Source organism: Sapajus apella, unplaced genomic scaffold (genome assembly GCF_009761245.1).
Source record: "Sapajus apella isolate SASKATOON/1434 unplaced genomic scaffold, GSC_monkey_1.0 scaffold66, whole genome shotgun sequence".
NCBI lineage: Eukaryota > Metazoa > Chordata > Mammalia > Primates > Cebidae > Sapajus > Sapajus apella.
This window is the reverse complement of record NW_022437006.1, coordinates 6,237,337-6,251,292: the sequence shown is the minus strand read 5'-3', so window position 1 is coordinate 6,251,292 and position 13,956 is coordinate 6,237,337. Positions and strand designations below refer to the sequence as shown.

General features: G+C 36.7%; 1 protein-coding gene and 1 long non-coding RNA gene across 14 annotated transcripts in view; one reads left to right on the top strand and one right to left on the bottom strand.

Annotated features, from left to right (window-relative positions):
- The window catches only part of YAF2 (YY1 associated factor 2), an 83,563-nt gene that overhangs the window by 23,227 nt on the left and 46,380 nt on the right, over positions 1-13,956 (top strand). For 3 of the 13 annotated variants that reach the window (XM_032248470.1, XM_032248471.1, XM_032248472.1), the window contains 3 exons: positions 2,424-2,556; positions 2,650-2,749; positions 13,492-13,544. The exons of 2 other annotated variants lie outside the window; for them this stretch is intronic. In XM_032248470.1, coding sequence (XP_032104361.1) covers positions 13,522-13,544 — 23 coding nt within the window. In that variant the 5' untranslated portion in view covers positions 2,424-2,556; positions 2,650-2,749; positions 13,492-13,521. Of the gene's footprint in view, positions 1-194; positions 1,386-2,423; positions 2,557-2,649; positions 2,750-13,491; positions 13,545-13,956 lie in introns of those variants that run through there. 8 more of the 13 variants (XM_032248473.1, XM_032248477.1, XM_032248476.1 and 5 more) reach the window with 6 other exon arrangements.
- LOC116530402 overlaps positions 6,354-13,956 on the bottom strand; it is a 22,894-nt gene continuing 15,291 nt past the window's right edge. The window contains exons 2-3 of the long non-coding RNA XR_004259974.1: positions 9,016-9,020; positions 6,354-6,366 (exon numbers count right to left, since the gene is read on the bottom strand). This is a non-coding gene — a long non-coding RNA (uncharacterized LOC116530402). The remainder of the gene's footprint in view (positions 6,367-9,015; positions 9,021-13,956) is intronic.

Sequence of the window (13,956 nt, the reverse complement as noted above, 5' to 3'; positions counted from 1 at the left end):
ATCCTGCCTCAACCTCCTGAGTAGCTGGGATTACAGGCACGCGCCACCATGCCCAGCTAATGTTTTTTGTATTTTTAGTAGAGACGGGGTTTCACCATGTTGACCAGGATGGTCTCGATCTCTTGACCTCGTGATCCACACGCCTCGGCCTCCCAAAGTGCTGGGATTACAGGCTTGAGCCACCGCGCCCGGCCCGGAATTTCTATTTTAAAAAGTTTTTTATTCATTGGAAAGAAAAAGATGACTTTCGCTAAGGAAGGAAAATGAGACATTAAAATTGGCTTGAGACAATTGAAATTTGTGATATTAGAAAAATTTGTCATTGTTTTATAAAATCAGTTTTACACAGAATACATTTGCTTTAGAGATGGCTATTAAGAATTGACTTGAAAAGTAATATAAGGTTGCAAAACCTGGTCAGATTAATTTAAATAATATAATTTCTTTTTCCTACCTTTCTCTCATGAGCCTGCAGTCATCTTAGGGGTCAACTGGGGAAGGATTCATTTGCAGGCTCACTCATGTAGTTGTCAGCTGATCTTAGAACACCTGCATCCAAGTTAACTCACATGTCTGTTGACAGGCCTAAGAACTCTGGCTGTTGGCCAGAGACACCAGTTTATTGCTATGTGGGCTTTTCTTGTCTATAGGCTCAAAAAAACATGGCAGCTTGTTTGCCCCAAAGCAAAATAATCTGAACAGTGAGAGAAAGGCCCACCTCGGGCTCGCAGAGTGCTGGGATTACAGGCATGAGCCACCGTGCCCAGCCTCTTAATGACATCTGTTATACTCGCTTACACAATTAGGGTAAAATATTTGCATTATTGCTTGTTGATCTGTTTTATGACTACAAACATAAAAGACCTTTGTGCTATGTACTTATTCTTCAGTGACTAGGAGCCTAGTAAACTAGAATAGTTAACTAGATGACCCTTTTCTGTTATTTATTCCAGTTGGAAATGGAGATCTGTGTAGTAACCCTGTTTGAATGGGTCATTTAAAAGTTAATGAATTTATTACTGTTACACTTAACTCAAATTTATAGAAAAATGCATGTTATTTATCCAAGGAAATTTGTATCTTATATATAAGTAAGAGTCTGGCAAAGATTTTGACAGATGTGTTGTCAACTTTAACTAAATACAAATAAGACCTTATAACATGATTGATATACAGGATTTTCATTAGAATTACATGTTGAATTTGATTTTGTAGAATAATGATTTTACAGGCCATTTTATCCTATTTATTCTTTTTTGTGTGTTTTGTTTTCTTTCATTTATTCAGTGGTCAGTTAGTTACTAGGTATTCTTAAAGGAAAAGCTATACACTTTGTTTCCATAGAATGAAGAATCATGAAATCATAAATTACTTGAAGGAAGGAGGTGATTATTTAGAAGCATGATAGTAAAGGGGTATTAAAACACATCTGTATACTGATTATACTGAGTACACTGAGGCAATTCTCCTGTCTCAGCCTCCTGAATAGCTGAGATAACAGGCGTCCGCCACTATGCCCAGCTAATTTTTGTATTTTTAGTAGAGATGGGATTTCACCATGTTAGGCTGGTCTCAAACTCCTGACCTCAGGTGATCCACCTGCCTTGGCTTCCCAAAGTGCTGGGACCACAGGCATGAGTCCCTGCACCCAGCTGACTTTTTTTTTTTTGAGGCAGAGTCTAACTCTGTCATCCAGGCTGGAGTGTAGTGGCTTGATCTCTGCTCACTGCACCTCTGCCTCCTGGGTTCAAGCAGTTCTTGTGCCTCAGCCACCCAAGTAGCTAGTATTAAAGGCATGCAAAAAAATTAGACCATGCCCGTCTAATTTTTGTATTTTCAGTAGAGACGAGGTTCACCGTATTGGCCCGGTTGGTCTCGAACTCCTGATCTCAGGTGATCTGCCTGCCTAGGCCTCCCAGAGTGCTGGGATGACAGGCATGAACCACCATGCCCAGCCTGGTTAAAGACAGTGATAAAATGGGAATTGTATTAATGCATTTTGTCTGAATTCTAACATATTTTAGTCCACCACAGTGGCTTTTATACTAAAATCTAGTGAATGTTAATGACAATGGCTAGTTAAGAAATGATGGATTTTGATTGACTAATTATTCTTGTGCCAATGTAAAACATAATGATATTGTTTCAGCAAAATGAAATAGCCTGGTAACTGATAATTTTGTATATTAAAATATATTATCCATTATAATAGACATTTTACAATGAAACCATTCTAATGATTTTCTTTTCCTTATGTTTCTGACAATGCAGAAGTTTCTGTTGACATTATATTTAGCAAATTGTTTACAAATTTACTTTGGTGTGTGCATCTATAGTTATCTAGAGAATTGATGCTTTCCCCCATAGTTCTTACGTGTAATAATAATCTCAAATAAAATTAAATAATCTTCTTATTCTGATAGAGAAGAAAAAGCTGGATCACTTACCAGTAACTGGAGTTCTCCTATTGGGTAATCTCCACAGATCCACATTGTTTGAAGTTATTGTGAGTGCCTCGAGGACCAAGGAACCGTTGAAATTTCCAATTTCAGGAAGGTAAGCAAGTGCACTGAAGCATGTCTCTAGCATCTCCCAAATACCCTCCCCCAAACTTTCTTACATATACGTCTGTACTGCATGCCCCCTCAGTTCCAGTGGATGCCCATCAGGAAGATTCTCATGCTGGACAGAAGGGCAAGAGAGGTGGATCTGTGAGGGAAAAGACCCAATAGGATAACTCAAGTTACTGGTAAGTAATCTAGTTTTCACAAACTTGAGATTTTTTTTTTTCCCTCAAATTTTGTCCCTTGAGAAGGAGTTTGTTTAATTGAAAAGAAAGGAAGTTATTTGAGATAGCTTCTTTTTGTATGTTTTATGTAGATTATGGAAATTATTGTATTGATAATAAATACTGAACTATTAATGGGTATATGAATAAAAAGTGTGACAATTTAAAAGTGTCTTATTTACAAAATAGCTGCTTCTAAAAAATTATACATTTACTGGCCTTTGGTAAATGATGCAGTTGTTCTAAAGCAATATAGGGAAGCTAAATGTTGAATTGTTGTATACCTTTCTTTATGATGTTGCTTTTTTGAAGTAAATACTTATACTGTAAAATTTATGCAGATGTCTTTAGGCGGGTGAATTTCTTTTGACACAGTAGTACTGACCAGCAAGGATAGTTTTATATTGACTAGCACTTCTGTTTATTTATTTATTTATTTATTTTTTTGAGACAAAGTCTGGCTCTGTCACCAGGCTAGAGTGCAGTGGTGTGATCTTGGCTTACTGTGACTTCTGCCTTCCAGGCATAAGCTATCCTCCGACTTCAGGCTCCCTAGTAGCTGGTACTACAGGTGCGCACCACCGTGCTTGAGTAATTGTTTTATTTTCTGTAGAGATGGGGTTTTGCCATGTTGCCCAGGCTGGTTGTGAACTCATGAACTCAAACGATCTGCCTGCCTTGGCCTCCCAAAGTGTTGGAATTACAGGTTTGAGCCATTGCTCCTGGCCTGACTAGCTTTTTTTTTTTTTTTTTTTTGACTAGCACTTCTTAATGACAGTTTCCAGTGTATCTTGAACTTCATTGAAAGTATATTTGAAAAATAATTTAGGATATGTTGCAACTATATTTACCACTTCCTTGTTTGTAATGAAAAGACTTGATGTGAAGTGTGGCAGATTTGGTTTAGTTGGAGCTCTCTGATTTCCTCAGGTACCAAATAATTTATTGAATTGTTATTTGTAAATGTTACTATAGAATTAGACTGTTTCTTGCTTCTCATTTCTCTCCCACTCATTTTGCATTATTATTATGTTACTCTTTCTAAAAAGGCATTTTAAATATAAAGAGCTTATAATGGTGCACTGCTTATAGGTGTTTTACAAAACTTTTGTCTGTTTGCTGGGTACTTGAGGCCTCCTGCTATCCAGTTCTACCTTGTTTATCTAGCCTTAATTTCTTCAGTTTGAAACTTTTGTTTGTTCTTACCTGGATAGTTATATTTACACTGGCTTGTGTTTTTTCACTTTCTTCAGATAGCCTTCTTTCCATTCTGATTTCTGTACCTTAAAGTTGAGGCAAGTCTTACTCCTTATCAGTCCTTTTATGCTGGCATCTTTGTTATCTCCAGTTCCTCAGTAGAAAAGTGAGATGTCTGTAAGATTATGTTAATTCATGGAATTTACTTAATAGAGTGCCTTACAGCACCTAGTTAATACTCTTGTTGGCTAGTATTTGGCTATAGATTGATCTTAAACATTTATGTAGTTATGGTTAGTTGAATGATACAGTTTAACCCTTAAATATTACTTCAAGTTGTATTGCTATTTTTAAATTTTTTATTTTGTATTATTTATTTATTTTTTTACTTTTTGTTTTTTGAGACAGTCTTGCTCTCTCACTCAGGCTGGAGTACAATGGTGTCATATCTGCTCACTGCAGCCTCCGCCTCCCAGGTTCAAGTGATTCTTCTGCCTCAGTCTCCTAAGTAGCTGGGATTACAGGTGTGCACCACCCTATCTGGCTAACTTTTTTGTATTTTTAGTAAAGACAGGGTTTCACCATGTTGGCCAGGCTGGCTGTGAATTCCTGACCTCAAGTGATCTGCCTGCCTGGATCTCCCAAAGTACTAGGATTAGAGACGTGAGCCACTGCACCTGGCTATATTGCTTTTTTTTTTTTGAGACGGAGTTTCACTCTTGTTACCCGGGCTGGAGTGCAATGGCGCGATCTCGGCTCACCGCAACCTCTGCCTCCTGGGCTCAGGCAATTCTCTTGCCTCAACCTCCTGAGTAGCCTGGGATTACAGGCACGCGCCACCATGCCCAGCTAATGTTTTGTATTTTTAGTAGAGACGTGGTTTCACCCTGTTGACCAGGATGGTCTCGATCTCTTGACCTTGTGATCCACCCGCCTCGGCCTCCCAAAGTGCTGGGATTACAGGCTTGAGCCACCGCGCCCGGCGTATATTGCTATTTTTTAAAAATACAGACTTCTTTTAAAAATTTTTATTTTATTTATTTTTTACATGGGTATGTTATATGGTAAAAATATACAACTCTTAAACTGGGTTTTTATGTTCTTTGAGAGCAAGCATAGGATTTTATAGTTTATCTTACCTAGTTCCTAACATCAGTGACTGAGATTAAATCATGCCCACTGAAACATTAGCTTTTCATATAGATTCATGAATACACTTGCCAGTCTTTTATTCTTTTCTTTCTTTTTTTCTCCCCCCCGTTTTTTTTTTTTAATGTATAAAGCAGCTTCATTTGCCTCATCAATCTTATTTGTACTGTATTTTTTTCTTAAAAACAATTTTTCCCTTTAAAAGCTGGTATAGTGAAATTCTAATTAGTATAATTATTAGTAATTTATCTTGTGGCATATAAAAAGAGAGTGTATAGTTTTGAGTGCAGAATGGCTTCAGTTTAAGACTTAGTGTTAGAAAACAAAATAGAAATACAGTATACTTGATTTTTGCACTTTGAATATCTTTGAAGATTATTTCTTTCTTTTCAGAAATGAAGTAAAGAAATCTTTTTGACAGATTGTCGCTTCTAAATAATTATCAGAAAGCAGTTTGTCCAATCATTAGACAAGCCAAGATAAAGAACATTTAGTTGGATGACTGAAATACTAGTTTTGAATCTGTTGCTGCATGTCTATGTACCATTCTGTTTAATCTCATAGTTTCTTCATTATAAATGATAGGGTCGTTACATTGAGAGTGCTTTTATTCTTTGGAGAAATAAATTGAAATGTTCCAAGTAAAGTATTACGTTGGGTTCAGGAGTGGGTTCTGAAAAAAAGTGTGTGGATATTTGGGTGTGGTGTGTGCATATATGTGTATGGAGAGAGAGAAAAAAAGATAAAGCAAAAGTTGTAAATGTTAGGAATTTTGAATCTAGGTAGAAGGTGTATGGGCCATTGTACTTTCAACTTCTCTGTGGCTTTGAAATTTTAAAAAAAGTTGGGGAGAAAGTGTTTTAAAAAGAACTTTATTGTGCTTCAGTTTCTCTAATTCTAAAATGGGAATAATAGAACTTTTCATGCCTTGAAGCAGGTAGGCACAGTGGGATAACATTTGGCAGAATAGCAGCCAAAAGAACTCCTAGAAAAGTGATTTTTTCTCTCTGTGTGTGTCATTAAAGAAGAACTTTATAGTGGAGAACTTTTCAAAAAAAATTTTGCCTAAGGTGTTTTAGTTGAAAATTTATCAGTTACTTTTTTTTTTTGTAAGCTGGAGTCTCACTCTGTCATCCAGGCTGGAGAGTGCAGTGGTGCCATCTCGGCTCACTGCAACCTCTACTTCCCAGGTTCAAGCCATTCTCCAGCCTCAGCCTTGCGAGTAGCTAGGACTACAAGCATGTGCCACTGCGTCCGGCTTATTTTTGTATTTTTAGTAGAAATGGGGTTTAGCCATGTTGGCCAGGCTAGTCTTGGACTCCTGATCTCAGGTGATCTACCCATCTTGGCCTCCCAAAGTGCTGGGATTACAGGAGTGAGTCACCGCGCCCAGCTAGACATCAGTTACTTTTTTTTTTTTTTTTTAAACTAAGAGCATATTGCATTACAATTCAATAAAAAAATTACTTCAGAAAAAATAAATATTTATGTAAAATAACCAATTAAAATCTTGAAAAATACAGCTTGTAATAAAATAATAAATCAGTAAAATAGAAGATTAGAAACAGCTAAAGAGAGGTTATTAATTTGAAGAAAGAAATGAGAACTCCTCTGGACAAGCACAGAGAAATGCAGAGGTGAAAAATATGGAAGAAAAGATGACACTTAGAGAGGGTGGACTGAGCAGTTCTAATATATGTCTAATTGGAATTTCAGAAGAACATACAACGAATAGTGGAGAAGCAATATTAAAGGAAAAATGATTAGGAATTTTCAAGAATTAAAAAACAAAATGGAAATTACAAAATAATTAGAACTAAATCACAACAAAAGTGTTGTATCAAAATTTGAGGGATGCACAAAAAATGGTACTTAGGGATAAATTTATAATCTTTAATGCCTGTATTAGATTGAAAGATTGAAAATAAATGAGCCAGCTGTTCAATTTAAAAAAAACTAAAAAAGGAGACAGTAAAGCCAAAGGAAGAAGAAGAAATAATAGTGAAATAGAATTTGATGAGCTAGAAAATAATCAGCAACAGCTGGGTGTGGTGGCTCATGCCTGTAATCCCAGCACTTTGGGAGGCCAAGGTGGGCGGATCTTGAGGTCAGGAGTTCAAGACCAGCATGGACAAGATGATGAAACCCCATCTCTACTAAAAATACAAAAATTAGCCGGGCATGGTGGTGGGCACCTGTAATCCCAGCTACTCAGGAGGCTGAGGCAGGAGAATCACTTGAACACAGGAGGCAGAGGTTGCCGTGAGCAGAGATCTTGCCACTGCACTCCAGGCTGGGCAACAGAGTGAGACTCCGTATCGAAAAACAGAAAAAGAAAGAAAAGAATCAGCAACAATAAAAACAGTGTTGTGATAAGTCAAAGCTGGTCATTTTCAGTTGACTCTGGAAATACCCAAGAAAAATAGATGTTACAAATAGTCAAATTTTAAAAAGAGGTATAAGTACAACTATAATGGCAATTTAAAAAATTATAAGAAATCACTAATAATTTATATGTATGTAAATTATTAAAATGATAGGAAGTTTCATTTTCTAGGAAATTTTTTTCAAATTTGTGCAAGACAAAACCATTAAAGAAATTGAAGCTGTAGTAAATTTTTCCAAGAGGAATAGGTGTTTTTTTTTTTTTTTTTTTAATAACAACTTTATTCAGATATTCACATACCATATCATTTACCAGGTTAAAGTATACAATTCAGTAGGTTTTAGTATTTTTACAGAGTTGTGCCAAGAATTACTGTAGTCATTTTTAGAACATTTTCATCTCTCCTAACCCTCTATCATTTGGCATCTGCTAATCTACTTCTTGTTTCTATAGATTGCCCTGTTCTGGACAGTTCGTATAATGGAGTTTATACAATACGTGTTTTGGGGGGGGATTGATTTCTTTCACTTAGCATGTTTTTAAGGTTCATCTACATTGTAGCATGTCAGCACATTTTACTCTTTTTATATAGCCAAATAATTATACATCATCATGTGGATATACCACATTTTGTTTATTCATTTACCCCTTGATGGATGTTTGGATTGTTTTTTACTTTTTGGTTGTTCTGAATACTCCTTCTGTGAACTATTACAGTCCTATGTTGTTTGCAGGACCTCCCTCGGATGCTTAAATCTCTGACATAAAAATGGCACAGTATTTGCATATAACCTGTGTACATTCTTTCATATGTGTTGCATGATCCCTAGATTATTTATAATATCTCATATAACCCAAGTGCTATGTAAATAGTTATACTATATTGCTTAGGAATAACGACAAGGGAAAGAAGTCTGTACATAGTCAGTACAGAGACAACTTTTGCCCTCAGATATTTTCAATCTGCAGTTGGTTGTATCCATGAATGCAGAACCCATGGATACGGAGCGCTGATTATGTATAACTAGGAGTGAAACTGCTGGGTCATGTGATAACTCTGTGTTTAAACTTTTGAGGAACTGCAAGACTGTTTTCCAAAGCAGCTGCATCATTTTATTTTCCCTCCAGCAGTGTACAAGGGTTCACATTTTTCTGTACTGTCAACAATGCTTTTTATTGTCTGTCTTTTTAATTATTGCTGTTATAGTTTGTGTGAAGTGGTGTCAGAAGGAATAGGTTTTTTTTTTTTTTTTAAGAGTTGGGGTCTTGCTGTGCTGCTGAGGCTGTAGTCCAATGGCTATTCACAGGCATGATCATAGTGTACTACAGCCTCAAACTCCTGGCCTCAGCAATTTTTCAGCCTCAGCATTTCAGGTATGAAGGAATAGTTTTAATGGTGATATTTGTGATTATAATTTTAGATATGCTTTTGGGGGACAGCTAATCCCAACATTATGCAAATTGACTCAGGGAACAGAAAAAGAGGGAAAGTTACCCTACCTGTTTATTGGGCAAGTTTAGCATTGAAATCTAGAATGGAAAGAATATACAAGTAAAAATATATTACATTCAGTCTTCCTTATGAACACATACATAATAGTTTTAATTGGGATAGAAATTTAGGGATAGTTCAATATTTGAAAATTATTATCAATTTAATTTATGGCCAGGCATGGTGGCTCACGCCTGTAATCCGAGCACTTTGGAGGCCAAGGTGGGCGGATCACCTGAGGTCAGGAGTTCAAGAACAGCCTGACCAACATGGTGAAACCCTGTCTTTATTTAAAAAAAAAAAATTAATTTATAAGAAAATTTAGGAAAAAGTCTAGATAAATTTAATAAACGTATGTTAACACTCAGTACCCATTAATGTTTTAAAAAAACCCTCTTAAACTATGACCAGAAATTAGCTTTTTTTTCTTACGGTAAAGGCTACCTTTCAGATAGCAAGCATCATGCTTAATAGTGAAACTTTGGAAACATTCTCATAAAAGCCAAGTATAACACAGATATATCTCCATCAATAAGGTAAGCAAAAAAGAAAATCCAAAAGGATTGGAAAGGAAGAAAAATTAGATGAAATTCTCCCTAGAAAATTTTAAGAAATGAACATATTGTTTATATTAGTAAGAGAATTCAACATTGCTGGATACAAGGTCAGCATTCAAATTAGCAATGGCCAGTTAGAAAATAAAAAAGATCTCCTTAATAGGAAATTTATATAAACAGCCCAACATTTTATTAAAGGACATAAAATTAGTCATAAATAAAAGGCAGGATATACTATATTTTTGGGTGGGAAGTTTATTTAAAATTTATTTAGTAATACTGAAAGTTATTTTGTGAATTTTATGTAGCTTCAGAGAAAAATCCTAGTAGGATTTGTGTGTGTGTGTGTGTGTGTGTGTGTGTGGAAAATGACCTTTATGTGCAAAATTAAAGGTTCAGGAATAACCAAGGTAGTTTTGGAATTTTGTGAATTTTATGTAGTTTCAGAGAAAAATCCTAGTAGGATTTTTTTTTTTTGTGTATGTGGAAAATGACCTTCATGTGCATAATTAAAGGTTCAAGAATAACCATGATAGTTTTGGAATTTTGTGTATTTTATGTAGCTTCAGAGAAAAATCCTAGTAGGATTTTTTTTTTTGTGTGTGTGTGTGTGGAAAATGACCTTCATGTGCAAAATTAAAGGTTCAAGAATAACCAAGATAGTTTTGGAAGAAGAAAAAGAATGAGAAAGGACTTGCTCTGTTGGCTATCAAGACGAATTTAAAAATTGTGGTATTTAGCCCTGGGTGTGGTGACTCACGCCTGCAATCTCAGCAATTTGGGAGACCCAGACGGGTGGATCACCTGAGATCAGGCATTCAAGAGGAGCTTGGCCAACATGGTGAAACCCCATCTCTACCAAAAACAAAAATTAGCTGGGTGTGGTGGCATGCACCTGTAATCTCAGCTATTCGGGAGGCTGAGGTGGAAGAATCACTTGAACATGGGAGGCGGAGGTTGCAGTGAGCCGAGATTGTGCCATTGCACGTGGGAGACAAGAACGACACTTCATCTCAAAAAAATAAAAATTATGCTATTTAGATTGAAATACTACATACAAAGAACAAACTGCTATGCATAACATAACATGAATCGCTCCCAGACTTAATGTTGAATGACATTAGTGAGACACAAGGTTTGCACGTTGTATGATTTCATTTATAGGAAGCTCAAAAACAGGTAGAAATAACTATAGTGATAGAGATTAGAATTGTGTCATATTGGAAGCATGGTACTGATTGGGAAGGATCATGAGGGAGCCTTCTGGAGCATAAGGAATGTTAATAGCTTGGTCTGAGCTAGATCACACAGGAGTATGTGTATTTTAAAGTCAAGCTGTACATTCAGTATTTGTTTTATGCTTTACTGTATGTAAGTACCTTTGTTAAAGAAAAATGACACTTGAAGTAATGTAGTATTAGTTTAGGAAAAGACAAACTAAGAATAGAGAGTTCAGAAATGGATTCATAACATATCTGGAACATTGGTGAAGGCTAGAAATGGCATTTCCTGGCATTAAGGAAGGAAAAAGTGGACTGTTGAATTGGTTTTCTAGTTGGAGGGAAAACTAGATTTCTGCTTCAAGCAATGTCTGTCAGTAGGAAGGCATGGATAGATAACATATAGAATAGTTATACAATGGAGAATTACCTAGATCTATATTTAGACTATTATCACTAATTAGTATTTATTTCAATTTAAGAAACACCTTGTACTTTCTATGTCCAGCTATTGTTTTAAGCCCTTTGTGAACCTTAACTGTTGTAATCCTCATGAAAAGTCAGAAAGAGGTACTATCTTTATCTTCATTTTGCATATGGGAATACTGAAGCAAAGAAGAGTAAATAACCTACTCTCATAGCTAGTAAATATCAGAGCTGAGATTCAAAGTTAGGATTTGAACCTAACCTGGCTTTGGAGTCCGCTATACCATGCTGCCTTTTGATGTGTATGAATATGGAGATACCTTATAAATATAAGGAAAAGTTCATTTCAGAATTTATGTGTACAGTGTGATCTCATTTACCCAAATTTATGATAGTGGCTGCCTTTGGATGGGGTTGTGAGGTGAGGGAGATACACTGATGGTGGTGAAAGGAAACTAGCTTTATGGAATTGCATGTTTTTCCTTAAAGATGATGTATATTACTTTGTAGCTTTAAAAATAGTTATATGGGGCCGGGCGCGGTGGCTCAAGCCTGTAATCCCAGCACTGTGGGAGGCCGAGGCGGGTGGATCACGAGATCAAGAGATCGAGACCATCCTGGTCAACATGGTGAAACCCTGTCTCTACTAAAAATACAAAAAATTAGCTGGGCATGGTGGTACATGCCTGTAATCCCAGCTACTCAGGAGGCTGAGGCAGGAGAATTGCCTGAACCCAGGAGGCGGAGGTTGCGGTGAGCCGAGATCGCGCCATTGCAGTCCAGCCTGGGTAACATGAGTGAAACTCCGTCTCAAAAAAAAAAAAAAAAAATAGTTATATGGAATATAAGCATATGCTTGTTTTTGCAGAAAGAAACACTGGAAGGATTGACCTTTATTGTTTTAATCTTCATTTATTCTTGATACTGGTTTAGAGTAGAAAAAGAGATTCACTTGGTTCTGATGTAGTGGAGCAGCAGATAAAGCACTAGGTGCTAGGGACAGGAAGGTGAATAGGTTTCAGCCTCTCTCTTTAAGGAGTTCAGTTTTACAGGGAAAGAGATGAGGAAAACAATTTTGTTTCAGTTGATAAATGCAAATCTTTTTCCTTCCTTGTCACTATCATTCCAAATAAAAATAGGATGAGGGAATGTCTTGATTTGGAGAACAGGAAACAGGCAGTGAAATACTGATGAAGATAACGCTTCTTTTTCTTTCTTTTTTTTTCTTTTTCAAGACGGAGTTTCACTTGTTTCCCAGGCTGGTGTGCGCTGGTGTGATCTTGGCTCACTGCAACCTCCGCTTCCTGGGTTCAAGCAATTCTCCTGCCTCAGCCTCCCGAGTAACTGGGATTACAGGCATGTGCCACCATGCCTGGCCAATTTTGTATTTTTAGTAGAGATGGGATTTCTCCATGTTGGTCAGGCCAGTCTTGAACTCCCAGTCTCAGGTGATCTTCCCACCTCAACCTCCCAAAGTGATGGGATTACAGGCTTGAGCTACTGTGCCCAGCTGAACTAGCCACATTTTAAGTACTCAGTACCCACATGTAGTTCCTGTGTTGAACAGCACAGACTTAGAGCATTTGAAAAAACTTTGGTGTTATATAATTCTGCTGTTACTCTTCAATAAAGGTGCCTCAGCTGTCTTTTCTTCTTTTATTTCTTCACCTGTTCATGGGTGCTCATCTTTACTGTTAATCATTTGTAGTCTGAAATCCTGCTATCCATTCCTAAATTTGACAGAGCATTTAGGACTTTCTATAAGTGTTCTCTGATGTCTAGATCTACTTAATTTCTTTAGATAAAATGCGATGTTTCATTTTGATAAACTTCTGTTTTGTTTTGAGACAGGGTCTCTCACTCTGTTGCCCAGGCTGGAGTGCAGTGATGCAATCTCAGCTCACTGCAACCTCCCTTTCTTGGCTCAAGCCATTCTTCCACCTCAGCCTCCCAAGTAGCTGGAATTATAGGCATGAGCCATCAACACTTGGCTAATTTTTGTAGTTTTTTGTAGAGACAGAGTTTTGCTGTGTTGCCCAGGCTAGTTTCAAACTCCTGAGCTCAAAGTGATCTGCCTCTCTCAGCCTTGCAAAGTGCTGGGATTATAGGCATGAGCCACTGTGCCTGGCTTCATTCTGATAAGCTTTTAATCAGAATATCGGCTCTGCTTTTTATTAGAATATCAGACCCTCTACATGGGCTAGAGTAGGTAGGATTATAATTATCATCATCTCCCTAAGGAAAGATCATTAACCTCTCCTTTTTTTGCTTTAAAGTTATTGCTGTGAACCAGAAGGATTCCTTACATGATGACTTATTTATTCATAAGGTGAGGCCCAACATTTCACTTTATGGGGATTGGATATGCTTACCCTAGCTACTAATTGCTTAAGGGTTTTCAAATCAACATTTTTTTTCTACTTTTTTCTCTAGTAGATACTATTAAGAGAGTGAACATATTGGAAAGCAGAGCCATATCTAAGGTATAACATACATGACTTAATATTTTGATAGTCTGTTGCTTTCATCTTTCCTAGATGAGGGACAGTTTAGAAGATTACTTTGAGTAAATGAATCTATAACTTCTAATCTAGTTATTCATGTATCCCAATTGCAGAATTTTCTATAATTTATTTTAAATACTCTCAGACTTTACTCTTGTAAGATAAGATTAATTGGGCTCTGAATATTTAAATGTTAAGATTTTGAGGTTCTGAGGGTTACCTGTTTTCTTTTCTTTT